Source organism: Folsomia candida, unplaced genomic scaffold, assembly GCF_002217175.1.
Source record: "Folsomia candida strain VU population unplaced genomic scaffold, ASM221717v1 Fcan01_Sc001, whole genome shotgun sequence".
NCBI lineage: Eukaryota > Metazoa > Arthropoda > Collembola > Entomobryomorpha > Isotomidae > Folsomia > Folsomia candida.
In genome coordinates, this window is record NW_019091193.1 from 16,652,295 (window position 1) to 16,667,974 (window position 15,680).

At 36.8% G+C, this 15,680-nt stretch overlaps 1 protein-coding gene across 1 annotated transcript; it reads left to right on the forward strand.

The window, feature by feature from the left end:
• Window positions 1-4,121: 4,121 nt before the first annotated feature.
• Window positions 4,122-15,401, forward strand: LOC110854355 (neuroblastoma-amplified sequence). Its single transcript, XM_022102789.2, has 23 exons — window positions 4,122-4,443; window positions 4,517-4,635; window positions 4,741-4,874; window positions 4,986-5,223; window positions 5,300-5,489; window positions 5,903-6,067; window positions 6,129-6,383; window positions 6,454-6,999; window positions 7,082-7,217; window positions 7,314-7,414; window positions 9,214-9,273; window positions 9,355-9,575; window positions 9,671-9,932; window positions 9,998-10,126; window positions 10,223-10,372; window positions 10,441-10,796; window positions 10,883-10,985; window positions 12,770-13,181; window positions 13,315-13,690; window positions 13,767-13,919; window positions 14,365-14,765; window positions 14,854-15,068; window positions 15,145-15,401. Exons 1-23 carry the CDS (start codon window positions 4,366-4,368, stop codon window positions 15,262-15,264), a joined length of 4,920 nt encoding a protein of 1,639 aa, XP_021958481.1. The 5' UTR covers window positions 4,122-4,365; the 3' UTR covers window positions 15,265-15,401.
• Window positions 15,402-15,680: the final 279 nt, after the last annotated feature.

Here is a 15,680-nt window from a genome sequence, read left to right on the forward strand (position 1 = left end):
CTATATTTTAGCAACTCGTCGTCGTCATTATCATTCGAAGAAAAAAATTGCAAACTCGCAATGCTTAAATTTATGTATGCATTTTTGTGCTTATTTGTGAAAGGTGGACTAATATGTTCTTGTTTCAGCCAAAAAATAGTTTGGCCGAATCCTCAGAATTTCACACACAATTTACACAGTGGTTTAAATTAGATCAGTGAAATTATTTCAATTTGGATAATGAGCAGCTCAACATGATAATGTTTAGTGTTGAGCATTAATTCAATTTTTTGTGTGAGCCAAGGCAAAGGCACTGCCGCCTTTCAAGTGTTAACCAACGTTTTAAGGTCGTGGCACAAGATCACAAAGTTGAGCATAAGTATTTTTGCATGACATATATTTCAGCAGAAATTTTTGGCACGCAGTTTATATAATGTGTCACATTATAGAATGTTCTCGAAGCAAAGTTAAGGCTCCATTCCATTAAGTCTACTATTATAACGTTTTTTTAAAGCGGCACGAATTTATGGCCATCAGTTTTTCAATTTCAGAAAGGGTTATGAATACCCCAAAGTGGAAGAACCCTTGGTTTTGTCATTTTTTGCACCATTGTGACCGATTTGCTACTCATTTACATGCATATGCGAGGAAAGTTAAGTTTTCTGTTTTCTATGAGATAAATATGATAATTAAAATACACAGATTCTCTACAATGGACTCGCTTTGAATGGTTGCATTATTTCTGGGACATTAATCTACTTATGTGACACTATATGAATATGTACGTAGGAATTAATTTGTTTTGCAAGAACAAAGGGCACTTATTACCAATTGCGAAATGAGATATTGGAGAAAATGCAACTGATTTGTGAAAAAATTAGGGACGACAAAAAAATTAACATTAAAAAAACGAGAATATTTATATTTAATAGAAAATGGGCTTGTACATAGATTTATTTTAGTACTTTAAAATATTCAACACAGAATTCACACCCCATGACTCAATGTACTGTGCTTTATGCACGACACTTTTTACTTGAAAATAAACAAGTGAAAGGGTTGTTCTTGTTACAGAGAAAAGTCTCGTCATAAATCTGTTTCTATCCCATTTAAAGATTAGGAAAGCGGAAACAGCCCTCGGCATTCTGAAAATTTTTGATTTCCTTAGAATGCAAATGATATTCTATTGTGCTTGCTATCTAACCTTAAAAAGCAAAGATAAAATCCACCACTTATTTATACTTACAGGGAAGAATGGCCAGTTTTATCCAGCCCAATGACAAGAAAATAGAAACAAGGGGAGGATAAGAGGGGCGACATTGATACGCATACATAGCTACATACGACGTGTGTACCAGAGAAAGTCGACGACCAGGTCCATTCGTCAGTCAGTACATATGAAATGAAGTTTTTTTAACAGCTCCTCTTCTGTTTCAGCGAAACTTGCCTTGGTGGAAAGTGTGAAGTCAACTTGATACTTGAGATCATCCCATCGTCATCATCATCATGGTACCTCCTTTGGATTGGGTGGGTTGGTGCGCCCAGCAAATCCGTGGACTTTTCCTCATCTCATTCAACCACCAGAAACACTTGAGTTGAGGGAGAGGAAAAGAAGAAAGCAAGAAATGCACGAAGAAAGGAAGGAGATCCGACACTCTTCTCTCCAAGTCTTATTTCATTGTTCACTTTGGCTATACATGGTTTAGTTTCAGTGGTTGTGGGACTGAAGACCTAATCGAAACTCAGTCAGTCAGCATTGGACGGAGTAAAAGAAGAGGAATGCATGCATGCATTGACACGGCGGCTGGCTGGAGGAGGGATGAAGACTTACACGTAGTATTTACGATTTCTTTTAGTTTAGTTACAACGGTAGTGAATAAGATTAGTGTTATACCATGCATTTTACGTTAGTGAAAGCAGTAACACAAGCCCAACCGGCAAAAACCGATGTTTCTCTCTCTCTCACTCCACGTTGAGTCGAGTGGGGTAGAGAAGAAAGAACGGAGGAAACTTACTTCTCTGTCCCTCATCTGCATACGTAGAAAAGTGAATTGGGTGATCTGTATCTTTATCGTCTCATTTTCGCTTTACTTATACTTGTACAAAAGAGGGAACCATTTGATTCCTTCGTTTTATGTTTCCTTCCCTTTTCCTTTCTTCTTCGACTTCAAGTCCATCCGCACAAATGAAGAAATGTCTTTATTTTCAGACTGATATATATTTTTTTACTCTGTCCTGTCTTTGTTCCCTGTATTTGTCTATATGAACACGTAGAGTTTGCCTATTTTTATTTTGTCAAATATGTGTACGTGTTGGGCAGTTGTAAATGGATCTCTTTGTAATGCACATTACACGCACACACACAGACACGTATAATAATATGTCGTCTAAAGTTTTCCGTTGGAGAAATGTGTATAACTATGTGAGATATAGAGTCTGATATTCTTCTACCCGCAGTCCTACCTTCTTGTTAGCCTGAGTGAAGCAGTTGCAGAAGGAGGACCATCACAACCAGCAAAAATCCTCGAATCCCCAGGACGCTCCAAATAAAATATCTCTGCACATTAAAGACATGAAATTCCTGAGGCGATTGTGAATTTGCCAACTTTTGTCTCCCCCTTGAATCACCAATTTTACGAATCACTGGCTTTTTCTGCATTCAAAAGTAGGTTTGATAGTATTATTTTAACTTCCTTATTCATATATGTGTGCAAGCGTACACCCTCCTGCCTAGCACACACGTATAGGCACATATATCACAAGAACATTTCTGGAGAGTCCTAACCACCCCTTCTCTTTACTCCATATAAACTAACCAACCCTCGCCTGCTAATCTATTCCCACTTTTCTGAATGAACAATGAATAATCTAAATCTATAAGAGAGAAAATGACGACGGCTTTCCACTTTCACTGGGTAGCACTCCTACCCCAACTTTCACTTCTCCTTGAAAAGACAGATGATGTGGGAAAAATGAGAAGAGAACGTTATTATTATTATTACTACAAGTTCTAAGGAGGAGAGCTTCACCACCTGCCCCTCTCAGATCTTGATGTGCTTTGCATATGTGGTAGGGTCCCATGAGTGTACTATAACCCTGAAGTGGTTTGACTCCATGGCCACATTTGCGCCCGCCACACCCACTCAAAGGGATAAAAACCACAAAAGTTACCAACTTCAAAAATCCACCAAAAATCCAATTTTGATCGGAGTTTGATAAAATTTACGTTTTTGTAATCCCAGATATTTGGTTGATCATATCCAGTAGCAATCTCAACTTTTTTGAAATTTTCGAAATTTTCGGGCATTTTCGGGCTGATGAATTATTCGAAAAAATTCAAAATTTAAAAAAACTTGAGATATTTATTGGATATTATCACACAAGTATCTGGGATCACAAAAATGTAAATTTTACCAAAATCCGAGTAAAATTGGATTTTTGGCGAGGGTTTGAACAAGTGAAAACAGGGCTTTTTTCGTGATTTTGGCGCTTTTGAATGGGTGTGGCGGGCGTAACTGTGGCCATGGAGTCAAACCACTTCAGGGTTTTAGTACACTCATGGGACACTACCACATATCCAAAGCACATCAAGATCTGAGAGGGGCAGGTGGTGAAGCTCCCCTCCTAAGAGCCAAGTGCATCTTAAGAGACGCTCAAGTTGCACTAATAGCAGACAGCAGAATTTGGCAGTTGGCTTTGTTAGTGCATAGCTTTCTCCGCCAGTCGTCCCTTATTTTTGGACACTGGGAGCAAGACGAAAGATTTAAATCAAGTTTTCATTCCAGCTTTACAGCCATCATACAATGAACAATGTGAACCAAAAGATTTAGCTCTAACACTAATTTTCAGCTCGAGACAGGGCTTTAATAATTTTGCCATTGACCCACACTGGCTTTCGAATCGGTTTAGCCAAATTTCTCATGGTAAACGTTTGTAAAGGATATTTGTCATAGGACGTAGGACGAAGGAAGTGTCTGGCTGGAGCATATAAACTAATATCAAGTCTGCTTGTAGAGCGAAAAATAAAAGAAAGCAGAAAAGTGAAAGCAGCAAAATCTCATCTCACCTCCGCTCACCATAATATTAGTTTTCACCACATGTGTTGAGTGAGAAGTGGAAACCGATGCATACTCCAACCGGGAAACTGATCTACTGACACTGACTGCAACTGGTCATCGCATATGGCAATATTTTCATTTTGATTTTTGTATTATATTTCTGTTTACTAGCACTAATAGTTCATGCAAATTACTGATATTGACTTGATAACTAATTGTGTACTCCGCCTTAAGCAATCGAGAAGAAAAATTGTTATTGGGTGCCTTGAAAAGTTTAGAAATCCTTGTCTCATGTCCTAAATTACTAGAAACACTTTTTGTTTTAAATATGGAAACAGATCAGGCGTTTCCTGAAGCGATTCTCTACGAACTTATCTGCTGTGGAGAGTGGAGGGACGAACGAGAGGTATTAATTCTAGTTTTAATTTTCACTGTTCGTATTATAATCCGTTGTCAATAAAACAAATTACAATTTTAAGGAACAACACTCTCAACTGCTGCCAAATAATCAAAACCCTGCTGGGAATCTGTTGTCGTACTTCAACCCGTCCAAACTTATTAGAAAACGACAATTTTCTATTGCTGAATCTGTAAAATGGTTAGTTGTGGGTACAATTTACACTTTACAAGATAAAATAAGCTTGTGAAGTATGAGCACTAAAAATTTGTTGACACTTTATTCATTATTTATTCATTACTCCAGGTTAAAATCAGTTGGACCTTCTTGGCAAGTGTCGCTATCGCCGAATGGCAACGTGGTGGCCCTACTGCAAACAATTTCGCTGGAAACGCGATCCTATAAAGAAGGATTCTCGTCAATTATGGGACGCACTGTTGGTATGTTTACGATACTGATACTGTGTACTTGTATTAATTAATTGTGTGCTGTGTATTGTTATTATTGTGTACTCGTAATTAATTTTGTCTAATTTTGGCTTGTAATCGTAGTACTAAAGGACCCGAACCCTTCATGTCGACATATAGCATGGAGTTTAGATTCTTCGATGGTGGCAATCTCATTTTCCAATGGACAACTAATATTCTATGACACAATGGCTGTTCAACTCTTTTCTGTCCTTCGATGTGTTCTTCCAAGTCAAGAAGAGCTATCGGCAAATATATTTTCAGTCGAGAATGATTTAGCTGGCTTGTTCTTTGCTAGTGAGCGAGTGAAAAAGAATTCCTAGTAAGCATATAATTAAGATTTTTTTATTTTAAACTGAATTAATTATTAAAATTTGATTACCGATTTTTACTTTCAGCACCAATGAATTGATTAGCTTGGATACGAAGGGATTCATCAAGTGCTTCCGACAAACAAGTGCGGATCAAATGACATTTCACCATGACGCATCGATAAGAAGATATTACCCAAGAGGTGTTTATTCTAGCACATATATTGAAAAGTTTGCCATTCTACTGATCGCCGGAGTTTTAGAAATGGAATCAAGGGTAAATTAAATGCCTACCATACTTCTATTAATTTTTAACCCGAGCTAGGGCTTATGTAATCGTCATGTCTATCCGTCTTAGCGATAACTATCTTTAAGCTTATCCGAACGAGTTGAAATTTGAAATACACGTCACATACGAGCAAAAGTAGGAGTCGAATTCGAAGTCGGCAAAGTAGTAGGGTTATTGGTGCAGAATATTCGAAATAGTCATAGAAGACTTAAACTCAGCACTTCAATGCACATTGTTCAAAACGACCACATTAACGAACAGAATTTCCCAGAAAAAGTTGAAATTTCGAATTTGTTTATAGGAAAATTAATTTGAAAGGAGAAATCTGACCCTGGCTCGGGCCAAATCAAATCTGCACTGTAGGTTTTAATTTATGTATTCAATAACGATGATTTTTTCAGCTTGACGCTTGTCACAGTTTTGGAATAAGTGCATGGAGATTAATCAATGATGTCCCGTACTACAAAATTCTTTTCAATGTACCCTCTGACGAATTTCGAATGGATTCAAGGAGATCATGGAAAACCACCATGTCGTCCTTATTTTCAGACACTATGAAATCAGAGGTAGGAAATTTTAAAATTTTCAAAGTTACAACAAACTAATAAAATTACTGTTTAATTTAAGGATGCCATTTTTAAAATGATTCCATCACCAAGTATGGCACATGTGGCAACCATTCATTCCTCGGGAACCATCTCAATATGGCATCTACCTTCACTGAAATTATTTAGGAGCTGGCCTCTTAAAAATCAATTTCATCACTGGACTGAAAATTCCCGTTTTAATAATCGATGGCGACTTACATTTAATCGCTGGAATGAAGAAAAAATTGACAACTGGAGATTTCATCCATTGGATTTAAATTGGTGGAATGACAATGTAATGGAAATTAAATTATAATTAACTGTACTTCTTGAATTAATTTAATTAAATTATCTTCTAAATTCAGATTGTCATAATTGCAAGAGTGAACGGATGTGTATCATTATGTTCCATTGATGAAGAGCTCCCCACAAAAAACCTTTTGGGAGATTCTCCCGAAATTTTTGAAAGTCCTGTATTTCTTACTCCCAAGAAAATGAAAGGCTTCTTGGCACTGGAATGTGAATTCAAGTTGAAGATGGATGACAAAAGAAACTCAAATGGAGATATTATTGAAATGTCTGAGACGGCTTGCCTAGAACTCTTGGATGCTTATGATGCACAGTTTTTACCCAAAACGCTTATTCAAGAAGTTTTGTTTTGGATAACAGATATTGAGCAATTTCGTCCACCTCGGAAACGAAAAAGAAAATCCCCGACATGGAAAGAGACTCATAGAATATTCTTGCTTAGAAATATTACCCCGCAAGAGTTGTTTCATCAGAAAATAGAAGCAGAAGAGTATGGAGAAGCATTAGATTTGGCAAGAGCGTACAAGTTGGATTCTGACCTTGTTTATCAACGACAATGGTCTAAATCCCCTGTTTCTGTTAACACGATTCGTGACTATCTCGTAAGTGCATAGTTTATTAAACTATTATTATAGACTATATTTAAATTAACTTAACTTTTAATATCGTGATCCTATCTAACAGGGAAAAATTAAGAAGCGAAATTGGGTTCTGCAAGAGTGCTTGGAACGAATACCACCCAATGCAGACGCCGCCAGAGAACTTCTTACGTTTGGTTTGCAGGGAACAGACTTGAGAGCTGCGGTACTAATTAGTCAAGGTATTTCCGGTTCAATTGGTTTAATCATTAGTTATAGTTGTAGCAATATTATATTTTTTTAAATGTAAACTTTTAAATAAATTACCAAACTTTTAGGGAGAGACAAAGGGTTGTTTCAGTTGTTGACACCAGACGATCTTGATATATCCACTGATCAATACCTTATGTTGGTGGATGGGGACAACTTGGAAGTAAAAGTATATAATTCAATTAGTTTATTTGTCTTGTATTTATTTTGGAAATTGATACAATATCAAACAAAAATAGCTACATCAAACGATATCAGTGCCTACATCTATATTATAAGCTGGAAATGTCTGTCCAAGGAATGTGTCCTCAACGGAAGTGAAAGTGGAGAAAGTAAAGTTTCGAATGGCGCGAAAATTCAAATTAAATTCATTTAAAAATATAAATTCCCCCGGATGGACACCGTCTGCCACACCCAGATAACCACTTTCTGACAACAACCCCCAGATGACCACTTTCTTACCACCACCCCAAGATAACCACTTTCTGACAACCACAACCAGACAACCACTGTATGATAACCACCCCCAGATAACCACTGTCTGACAACCACCCCCAGATAACCACTTTCTGACAACCACTGTCGGATAACCACACCCAGATAAACACTGTCCGATAACCACCATCCCCAGATAACCACCCCCAGATAAGCACTGTCCGATAACCACCATCCCCAGATAACCACCCCCAGATAAGCACTGTCCGATAACCACCATCCCCAGATAACCACCCCCAGATAAGCACTTTCCGATAACCACCATCCCCAGATAACCAACCCCAGATAAGCATCGCCACCCCCAGACACCTACCGTCTTCACACTTAAGTGTGAAGTGTGTCACCCACCACTTGCACTTTTTGCAAGTGGTGACAACACACAAAGTGTGAAGTGCTCACCTGTGATCACTTCACACTTTTTGTTGAGGTGGTGTCCAGACACAAAAGTGTGAAGTGAGCACCTGTGATCACTTCACACTTTTTGTTGAGGTGGTGACGAGACACAAAAGCGTGAAGTGAGCACCTGTGATCACTTCACACTTTTTGTTGAGGTGGTGACGAGACACAAAAGTGTGAAGTGAGCACCTGTGATCACTTCACAGATTTTAAAAGTGGTGACGAGACACAAAGGTGTGAAGTGAGCACATGTGAGCACTTCACGAATAAATTATCTAGGGGTGGTTATAATGGGTGTTTATTTGGAGGTGGTTATCTGGGGAGTGGTTATCATTAGTGGTTATCTACGAGGGGTTATCGTGGGTGGTTTTCTGGGGGTGGTTATCTTGGGGGTTATCTTGGCCACTTTAGTTTAAAGTTAAAGTGAAGTGGAAGTCAGTCATGGGTATGCGGGATTCGCCACTTTAGTTTAAAGTAAAATTAAAGTGAAGTGGGAGTCAAGGCTACTACCAGCCCAAAGTACATAACTACCATGAAACAGTTTAGTTTTTACGCGCCAGTCGGGACTTGACTTTCTTTTACTTCCGTTTCCGACGGACATTTGTATCTTATAATTTTCGCTCGCCCGGCGGGAGACGGGCTTATACGCTAGTATATAATAAATTGCCATGTCCATTAACATGCAATTGGTCATACTTCATGAACAATCTTATGTAGAATAATTATACGATTGCAGGTAGTTTAATTTTTCTCAGTGAGTAGCGTTAATAATATTTAAAATCAGTAGTACAGGAAATTTATACATTTTAATTTGCACGTCCTTCTTTCTTGACAGAATTGTTGATGTATTTCCTTCATCCAGGAAAACGCATCGTTTATTAGAAATATCGTTTTCCTAATCATGCATATCAGAAGAATAAACTATAAATGCTACTTACATCTCTAAAATGAGATTATGAAAACCTGTTTTATAAGCCAGTAGGATCATTATTTTTAATCACAATGCTTGATAATATTTATATGTAATATCTGTGTGAGATCAAAGAGTAATTATATTTTTATTTGAATTTTTTTAAGCGACTACTGAGCTACCGTAAACAATTTTTGTACTACATTGATATGCTGGATACCTATGAGGTTAGCATATTGTCTAAAGAATTTTTACCCCATTCATGTCTGTGAGTATTGTTTTAATTTATGTTGAATCGTAATTTATAGCTCATGGTAGGAGGTCCTCGTATGGTAGAAGAAAATTTCGACGGACCTTCCTATGCCAAGTTACGAAGCAGGAGACCAGCCGAATCAGCAGTGGACATGGCAAGAACAAGTGATGTTGCAGCGTTAAGAATTTTACTTGTGCATCATTGGTTTGAAATTGCACAACAGTACCTTTCAGTGATATCTAGTTTTCCGGAAACTACGTCGCCTATAGACTATAGGTACATAATTTTCATGCAAATATTTCAAGTAAAAAAATTGCTGATTACAAGAAATTCTGGAATATGTTAGAGAGTTACCATGTTTTGTTTTTTAGCGAGTTTCTTCCCGAAATAAGTGTGGATGGGCACGTTTTGTTGTGGGATGACTATGTTTTGAAAGAACGAGACTGGTGTGAACGATTTCTTGAAGGTGGTGAAAAGTTAAGGAGATCATCCGCTGGGAGCATAGAAATGGAATCTTCAGTTGATCGGATTGCGTCATGGTATGAGGGAAGAATCCATGAAATTGAAAAGCTTAGTGGTATTACTAGCTACTCGTTGGATCTAGCTAAATTAGGAGTCCAGAGAAATATACCTGTATGTATTAACATTTTAATATGAATTACCTGGAATTTAATTTTGCATATTCTAAAAATGAAAAGGGGCTCGAACGACTTGTAAAGGACTTGGAAGTGGTAGAAATTATGGTATATGATGCTAAAGTTGATATCACTTTAGAGAAATTGGAAGAACTCAGCCCTATCGATCGCCTCCACATCTTGATGTCCAATGTATGTCTTATCTGTATTTTTTTTATTTATAAAACTTTTCTGAAAATTGTATCAGTTGATCTTGAAACGGTTTTTCTCTATTTGATTATGTTTCAGACAACAGAGGAAAACTTTATTGCTCATATTCGAGACTATGTAATGCCATTTCTTCACAAGTGTGAACTGCAAGAGCAAGGATCGCGTTTTCATATTCTGGACCAGTACCTCACTTCTATTTCTACTCATAATTTGACAAAATCTCTACAGGTAATCCAAGTTTGCATATACTGACCGAGTTTATATTAAATTAACAGAAATTCTTATGTTCTCCAAAGATATTCGAAAATTCTCGACCCGGATGCTCGGACCCAATTGTAACTGATACAAGCGAACTGATGCTACTTGCCAAAAATTGTATTTATGCCTGTGAAAATGCCAAACAAATTGAAAATGTTTTGGCAATTCTTACATGCCTCCCTGAAAGACATCGGGGGGTTGTTAACGACGGGCTGCAAGCATTACATGATAGTATCCAAGACATGGAGCTTCATTATCAGGGTGTCAAAATATTAGACAAGTACAACATCGGAATATCAATTCAGAAATTGAAGGAGGTCGCATTAGTTGCTGATGAAAGTGATGCCGAGATTGAACTTTTTTTCAAAAACATTTGTGATACTTCCCTTCACATGTGAGTCGAAAATGGCGAAATGTCAGTTAAATTATTATATGTATGGGATGCGTATGTACATGTTGTTTGGTTTCATATCTAATTAGGAAACCTCCCATGAAAATAAATGAATGGAAGTCGTTGCTGTATGATGTTCTAGATTTGCAGAAGAAAGTTTTCAAAGCGTTTTCATTGGAGCGTTGTTTCGAGGTATGTTGTTTTTACGAGTCTTTAGCTTTTTTCATGGGAGTCATTTTCTCATTTTATTCCTGGACAATTGCGCGAATCTCCAGTCACTATACTATACCCACTGCCATGTGTTTTCTTTCTAACTAAACAGTACTTTTTCAAAGCTGTATGTCACGATTTTGATTGCAAACTGCAAACCAAGCTATAATTATTGAATAATTTAATTTAATGTAAAGGTTGCATCACGAGTACATGTATATATTTAGTTGTTTTAAACTAGTTTCTAATTGTGCAAGTGAATGTAATTTAAAATCAAATCCAACATGAGTGCCATGACATTTGGACAAAAGACTTTCACCCCCACCCCACCTGAAAAGGGGAGTTTCCCCCTCGATCGTCAAAATATTTGTAAAAGATTCATGATTTCATTCATGGTGTGCCTGAAAGACAATAACAACGAAAACAGCAAGTGCCGAATTGAATCCCTTCGTTACTTTAAGTGTAGGATGGATTATGATTTAATGGACAAAACTGAATTCGAGAAATTAGGGTACACTGAGGATGAAATTACTAAATACGGAAATAATGGCTCTTCCATTCCTTCTTCGGGACCAAACCCCCAATGACGACAGCAAACAATAAGAAAGGACTTTGTAAATGTCAACAAAAGTGAAAAGTGTACATAATTACTGTGTAATACCAAATAAATAATATGGCAACTCCATGTAGTGCATGCCTCCCACCAGTCACACCTCCAGATTGTCCTCGGGATAAATATAACGTTCTAGTTGGGGTCACCGGAAGTGTTGCGGCCATCAAAATTCCTGAACTATCAGAGAAACTACTTAGTTGTCCAATCGTTTCTGAACTGGCAATTGTTCCTACTGAGAATGCACTAAATTTTTTTGAAATCGAAAACATTAATCAAATTGGAGCAAAATTTCCATCCAAAGCATTAAAAATTTGGAGAGACGCAGACGAATGGAGTATGTGGAAAGGAAGAGGTGACCCGGTGCTGCATATTGATCTTGGAAAATGGGCTGACGTGGTAAGTTTTTGTTTTACTTAATTAATTAAATTAATAACTTGAATACTAACAATAATTCGGTATTTTATTATCTCAAAATCACAGCAAACAATATCAAACTAATGATTTTCTATAATAACTTTATTTCAGTTAATCCTTTCACCACTTGATGCAAATACTTTGGCCAAAATAGCAAACGGAATGTGTGACAATTTACTGACTTGCATTCTCCGAGCATGGGATTTAAATGCTGCCAAACCTGTTTTATTTTGTCCTGCCATGAACACGAAAATGTGGGACCATCCTTTGACTGCAAATCAGATTAATGTATTGGCTGGATTTGGATATCGTCAAGTTCCGCCGATTGAAAAAACACTTATGTGTGGGGATAAGGGCGTTGGGGCCATGGCAGATGTAGACACGATTGTTGAAACATTCACGTCTCTTGTTCAGCAAGTTATTGTGCAACCTTTAGTTTAAATTACAGCATTCTTAAATTCAGATATACTAAATATTTATATATGTAGTACTTGGAGACTTTATATAGAGATAGAAAAAATATAGTTCTTTTGAACTTCTAGTTAATGCTTTTGTCCAGCAGTTTTTAGCTTATTTCATTAGAGTCAGTATGATCTGGATGTAGTAATATTTATGCTAATATTAGTATTTAAATGTGCATATTAATTTGATTAAGGTGATTTTAAAATTGAGGATTCCCTTTTAGTGCATATATTCTTTTAATGAAAATGAATAAGCGTTACTTTTGTTCTTATTTTAGTTATACGTGGAAGCATTACTTCGAAGTGGTTCCGCAGAAATCATCAGTTTAGCACGAGATTTTATTGACCACCAAACGCCTGACATCACTGAAAATGATGAAGACATCAGCAACACAACTTCCAACAACTTCAAAACGTTAATTCGAAGAGTCAGTTCAGCATATTCTACGGCCTTTGCCTTGTATTTATACCTTATTCCTTATCCAAAAAGCCTCAATATGGTCATGGCTGCCGCATACCATTACTTTGACTCGGCGTCGAATTATGCAGATCCAGATATTGAATTGTGTAAGGTGTGTCTTAATCTAATGCAAAACCCGAAAGACCCAGAAGTGTCTCAAATTTATGACCTGATCGATGCTGTCAAGATTGTAAACAAGGACTTTCGGCTAAACATTCTTCCTCAAAATGGTTTGTTGATATATTTATATATGATGTATCTGTTCGCCTAAAAGTAGGTCACGGATAGGAAATACAAGCGTGTATTCTGTTATTCTATTTTTTGCATTTAGTTTATTACGGGAATTATGATTTTGTATTACAGTACGCCTAGCTCGTGACAAAATGAAATTGATACAGCAAACAATGGAACATACTGTTGATGGATATAAGAAAGTTCAGCAACTGTTAACCTTGGCAATGTTTTTGAACCTGGGGGAACAAAATATATCTGTTACCGAGAGTAAGATTTATGAACTGTGTGGGAATGCTGCACTTTCGTATCGAGATATGAAGTACTGCGTTCAAATTTGTGAAAACATCATCGCTAAAGGATATGAGATGGGATGGCAAATTTTTGCTGCCACTGCAAAATACGAAAGCGATCCTCCTATTTTAGACGTTGGGACTCGTTTAGCATTTATTAATTACGCTCTCAACATGTGTCCTGATGACGAAATTTTAAACGTGTTAAATTCCAAGTACGTTGATTAATGATTTAATAAATTACTTTACATAATAGTGTATCATTTATAAAACTGTACTCTTGTTGCACAGATACCTTATAGAAATCCGAAGCCTGCAAAAAAATATATCCGACTTGTCATCACCAGAGTCTTCTGAACTGGATGCTCCTCTTGTTGCTGCATCAGATACACCAGATATGCTGAATCCCGTAAAATTAAACGAATTTTTGAGCACAAGTACTAGGTTTGTGAAATACAAATCTTTTTTGATAATATAAATAATGCATAGAAGATTATTATTAAATTATGAGCTTATGTTGGGTGCACTTAGTTAGAGGACATCCATAAATTATGTCACGCAAAAATCTTGAATTTCTAGACTCCCCGTCCCCCCTCCTTTAACATGTGCCACATAGGCACGATATCATTGGAGCCTTGGACCCCCTCCCCCCTCTCGCGTGACATAATTTATGGACAGTCCCTTATCACTTTTATCTCACTGTGGAAAATATGAGCCTTTTAAAATTAGATTAGATATTATTTTAGATCTTAGATCTTATTTTCTTGCAGCAACGAAACCATAAATAATCTTAAATAATCTAATCAGCAATGACATTTAAATTGATCGATCAAGAATCGGTTTTAATCCATAACCGTTATCGTTAACTGCCATATTGTTGTTTTTCTAGATTGATAAGTTCTTTAAAAGATGTTGCTCACGTTGTCACAACGGGCACCGGGACCCTTCTAAATCCCTCAAAATTAGCAGGATTAACATCTCGTTTTCTGACAGACTCAAAGTTGGAGATGGGTGGTTCGTCAAGTGCAAAACTAATCAACGAAAGCAGCCTCACTAACTCATTCATTCTTGAGTCATATCCATTCTTCTACTTCAACGAAAATGAACTAAAATCTAGATATCTTCACCCAAGCCTGTTGGCATTTAAGTATGACTCCTTCTCTGGTGCAACTCACGAAGATTATGTATCCTCCAATCCGACCTTACAATTATGCTTTTCATTAAATCGAATATGGCACTGCGAAAGAAGTTTGTTGGGGATTGAAGAATGTGGCGAGAGAGATGGAAGTGGTAAGAGGAGATCTGTTGTAAAATGATTACAAATCTAAGGCTGTCATGAAGTTTTATTATCATATGCTTTAATTTGAAAACCTTATAGTTCTGGAACAATTAGTGCTGATGATATTGCCCGAGGACTTGCTTTGGGGATTAGCCATCTTGTTTTCAATTGAGGATTTGGATGTCATACAGTCTGTACTATCTAAAATTCCTGTAACTCCAGTGTCAAATAGCGTGATTATATACTATTTATCCTTGCTAATTGCAAAAAGAATGGACCGACTAGAATCAACGCTCCAAAAGGACCCCAATAAAGTAAGCAAACAATTATTTACTGTTATAAAGTTCGAAGAAAGTTGAAATATATTTATCTAACTCGTGTGTGTTTCAGATACCCTCTGAAACAAAATTATTTTTACAAAGTGTTGGGAATTGTATGGACGATGAATATCTAATGAAATTGTCGGACCTTTTTAATCATTATCGAGGAAGAAGTAAAAACGTGGCGTAACAAATTTATTTAAAAGACCAAACTCTTAAGGAAAAATTATTACATGTATTTGTATGCATTGTGTGATAGTTATTGGGAGAGGGTGTAATTTTTCTTACTAGGAAAATAAATTTAGTGTGTACACCTAGTCGAAATTATCTAGATATTCGTTTGCAATTAAAAATGCATCACCCAGCAGTTGGATAATTTTGTTGATGACATTGACAAATACTTTTACTCACCTTTAGATGGGGTGTTGACTCTGACGCTTCAGCATCACATTTAGCAAGTACTTTTAAATAGTTTTAAAACTTATCAGATTATTGAAATTGAATTTTGAGAACTGTTATGCAGGAGTTATGAAGTGCATAGGTGTGGAGAACTGCATGCTTCACATGCTAAAAATTGCTCTTCAGATCAAATTCAGTTTTTGCGCA

Coding starts and splice junctions, on each gene's coding strand:
- LOC110854355 (XM_022102789.2), top strand. CDS start 4,366: ATGGAAACAGATCAGGCGTTTCCTGAAGCGATTCTCTACGAACTTATC. Junction 5,224..5,299: donor CGAGTGAAAAAGAATTCCTA/GTAAGCATATAA, acceptor TTTTACTTTCAG/CACCAATGAATTGATTAGCT. Junction 14,766..14,853: donor TGGCGAGAGAGATGGAAGTG/GTAAGAGGAGAT, acceptor AAAACCTTATAG/TTCTGGAACAATTAGTGCTG.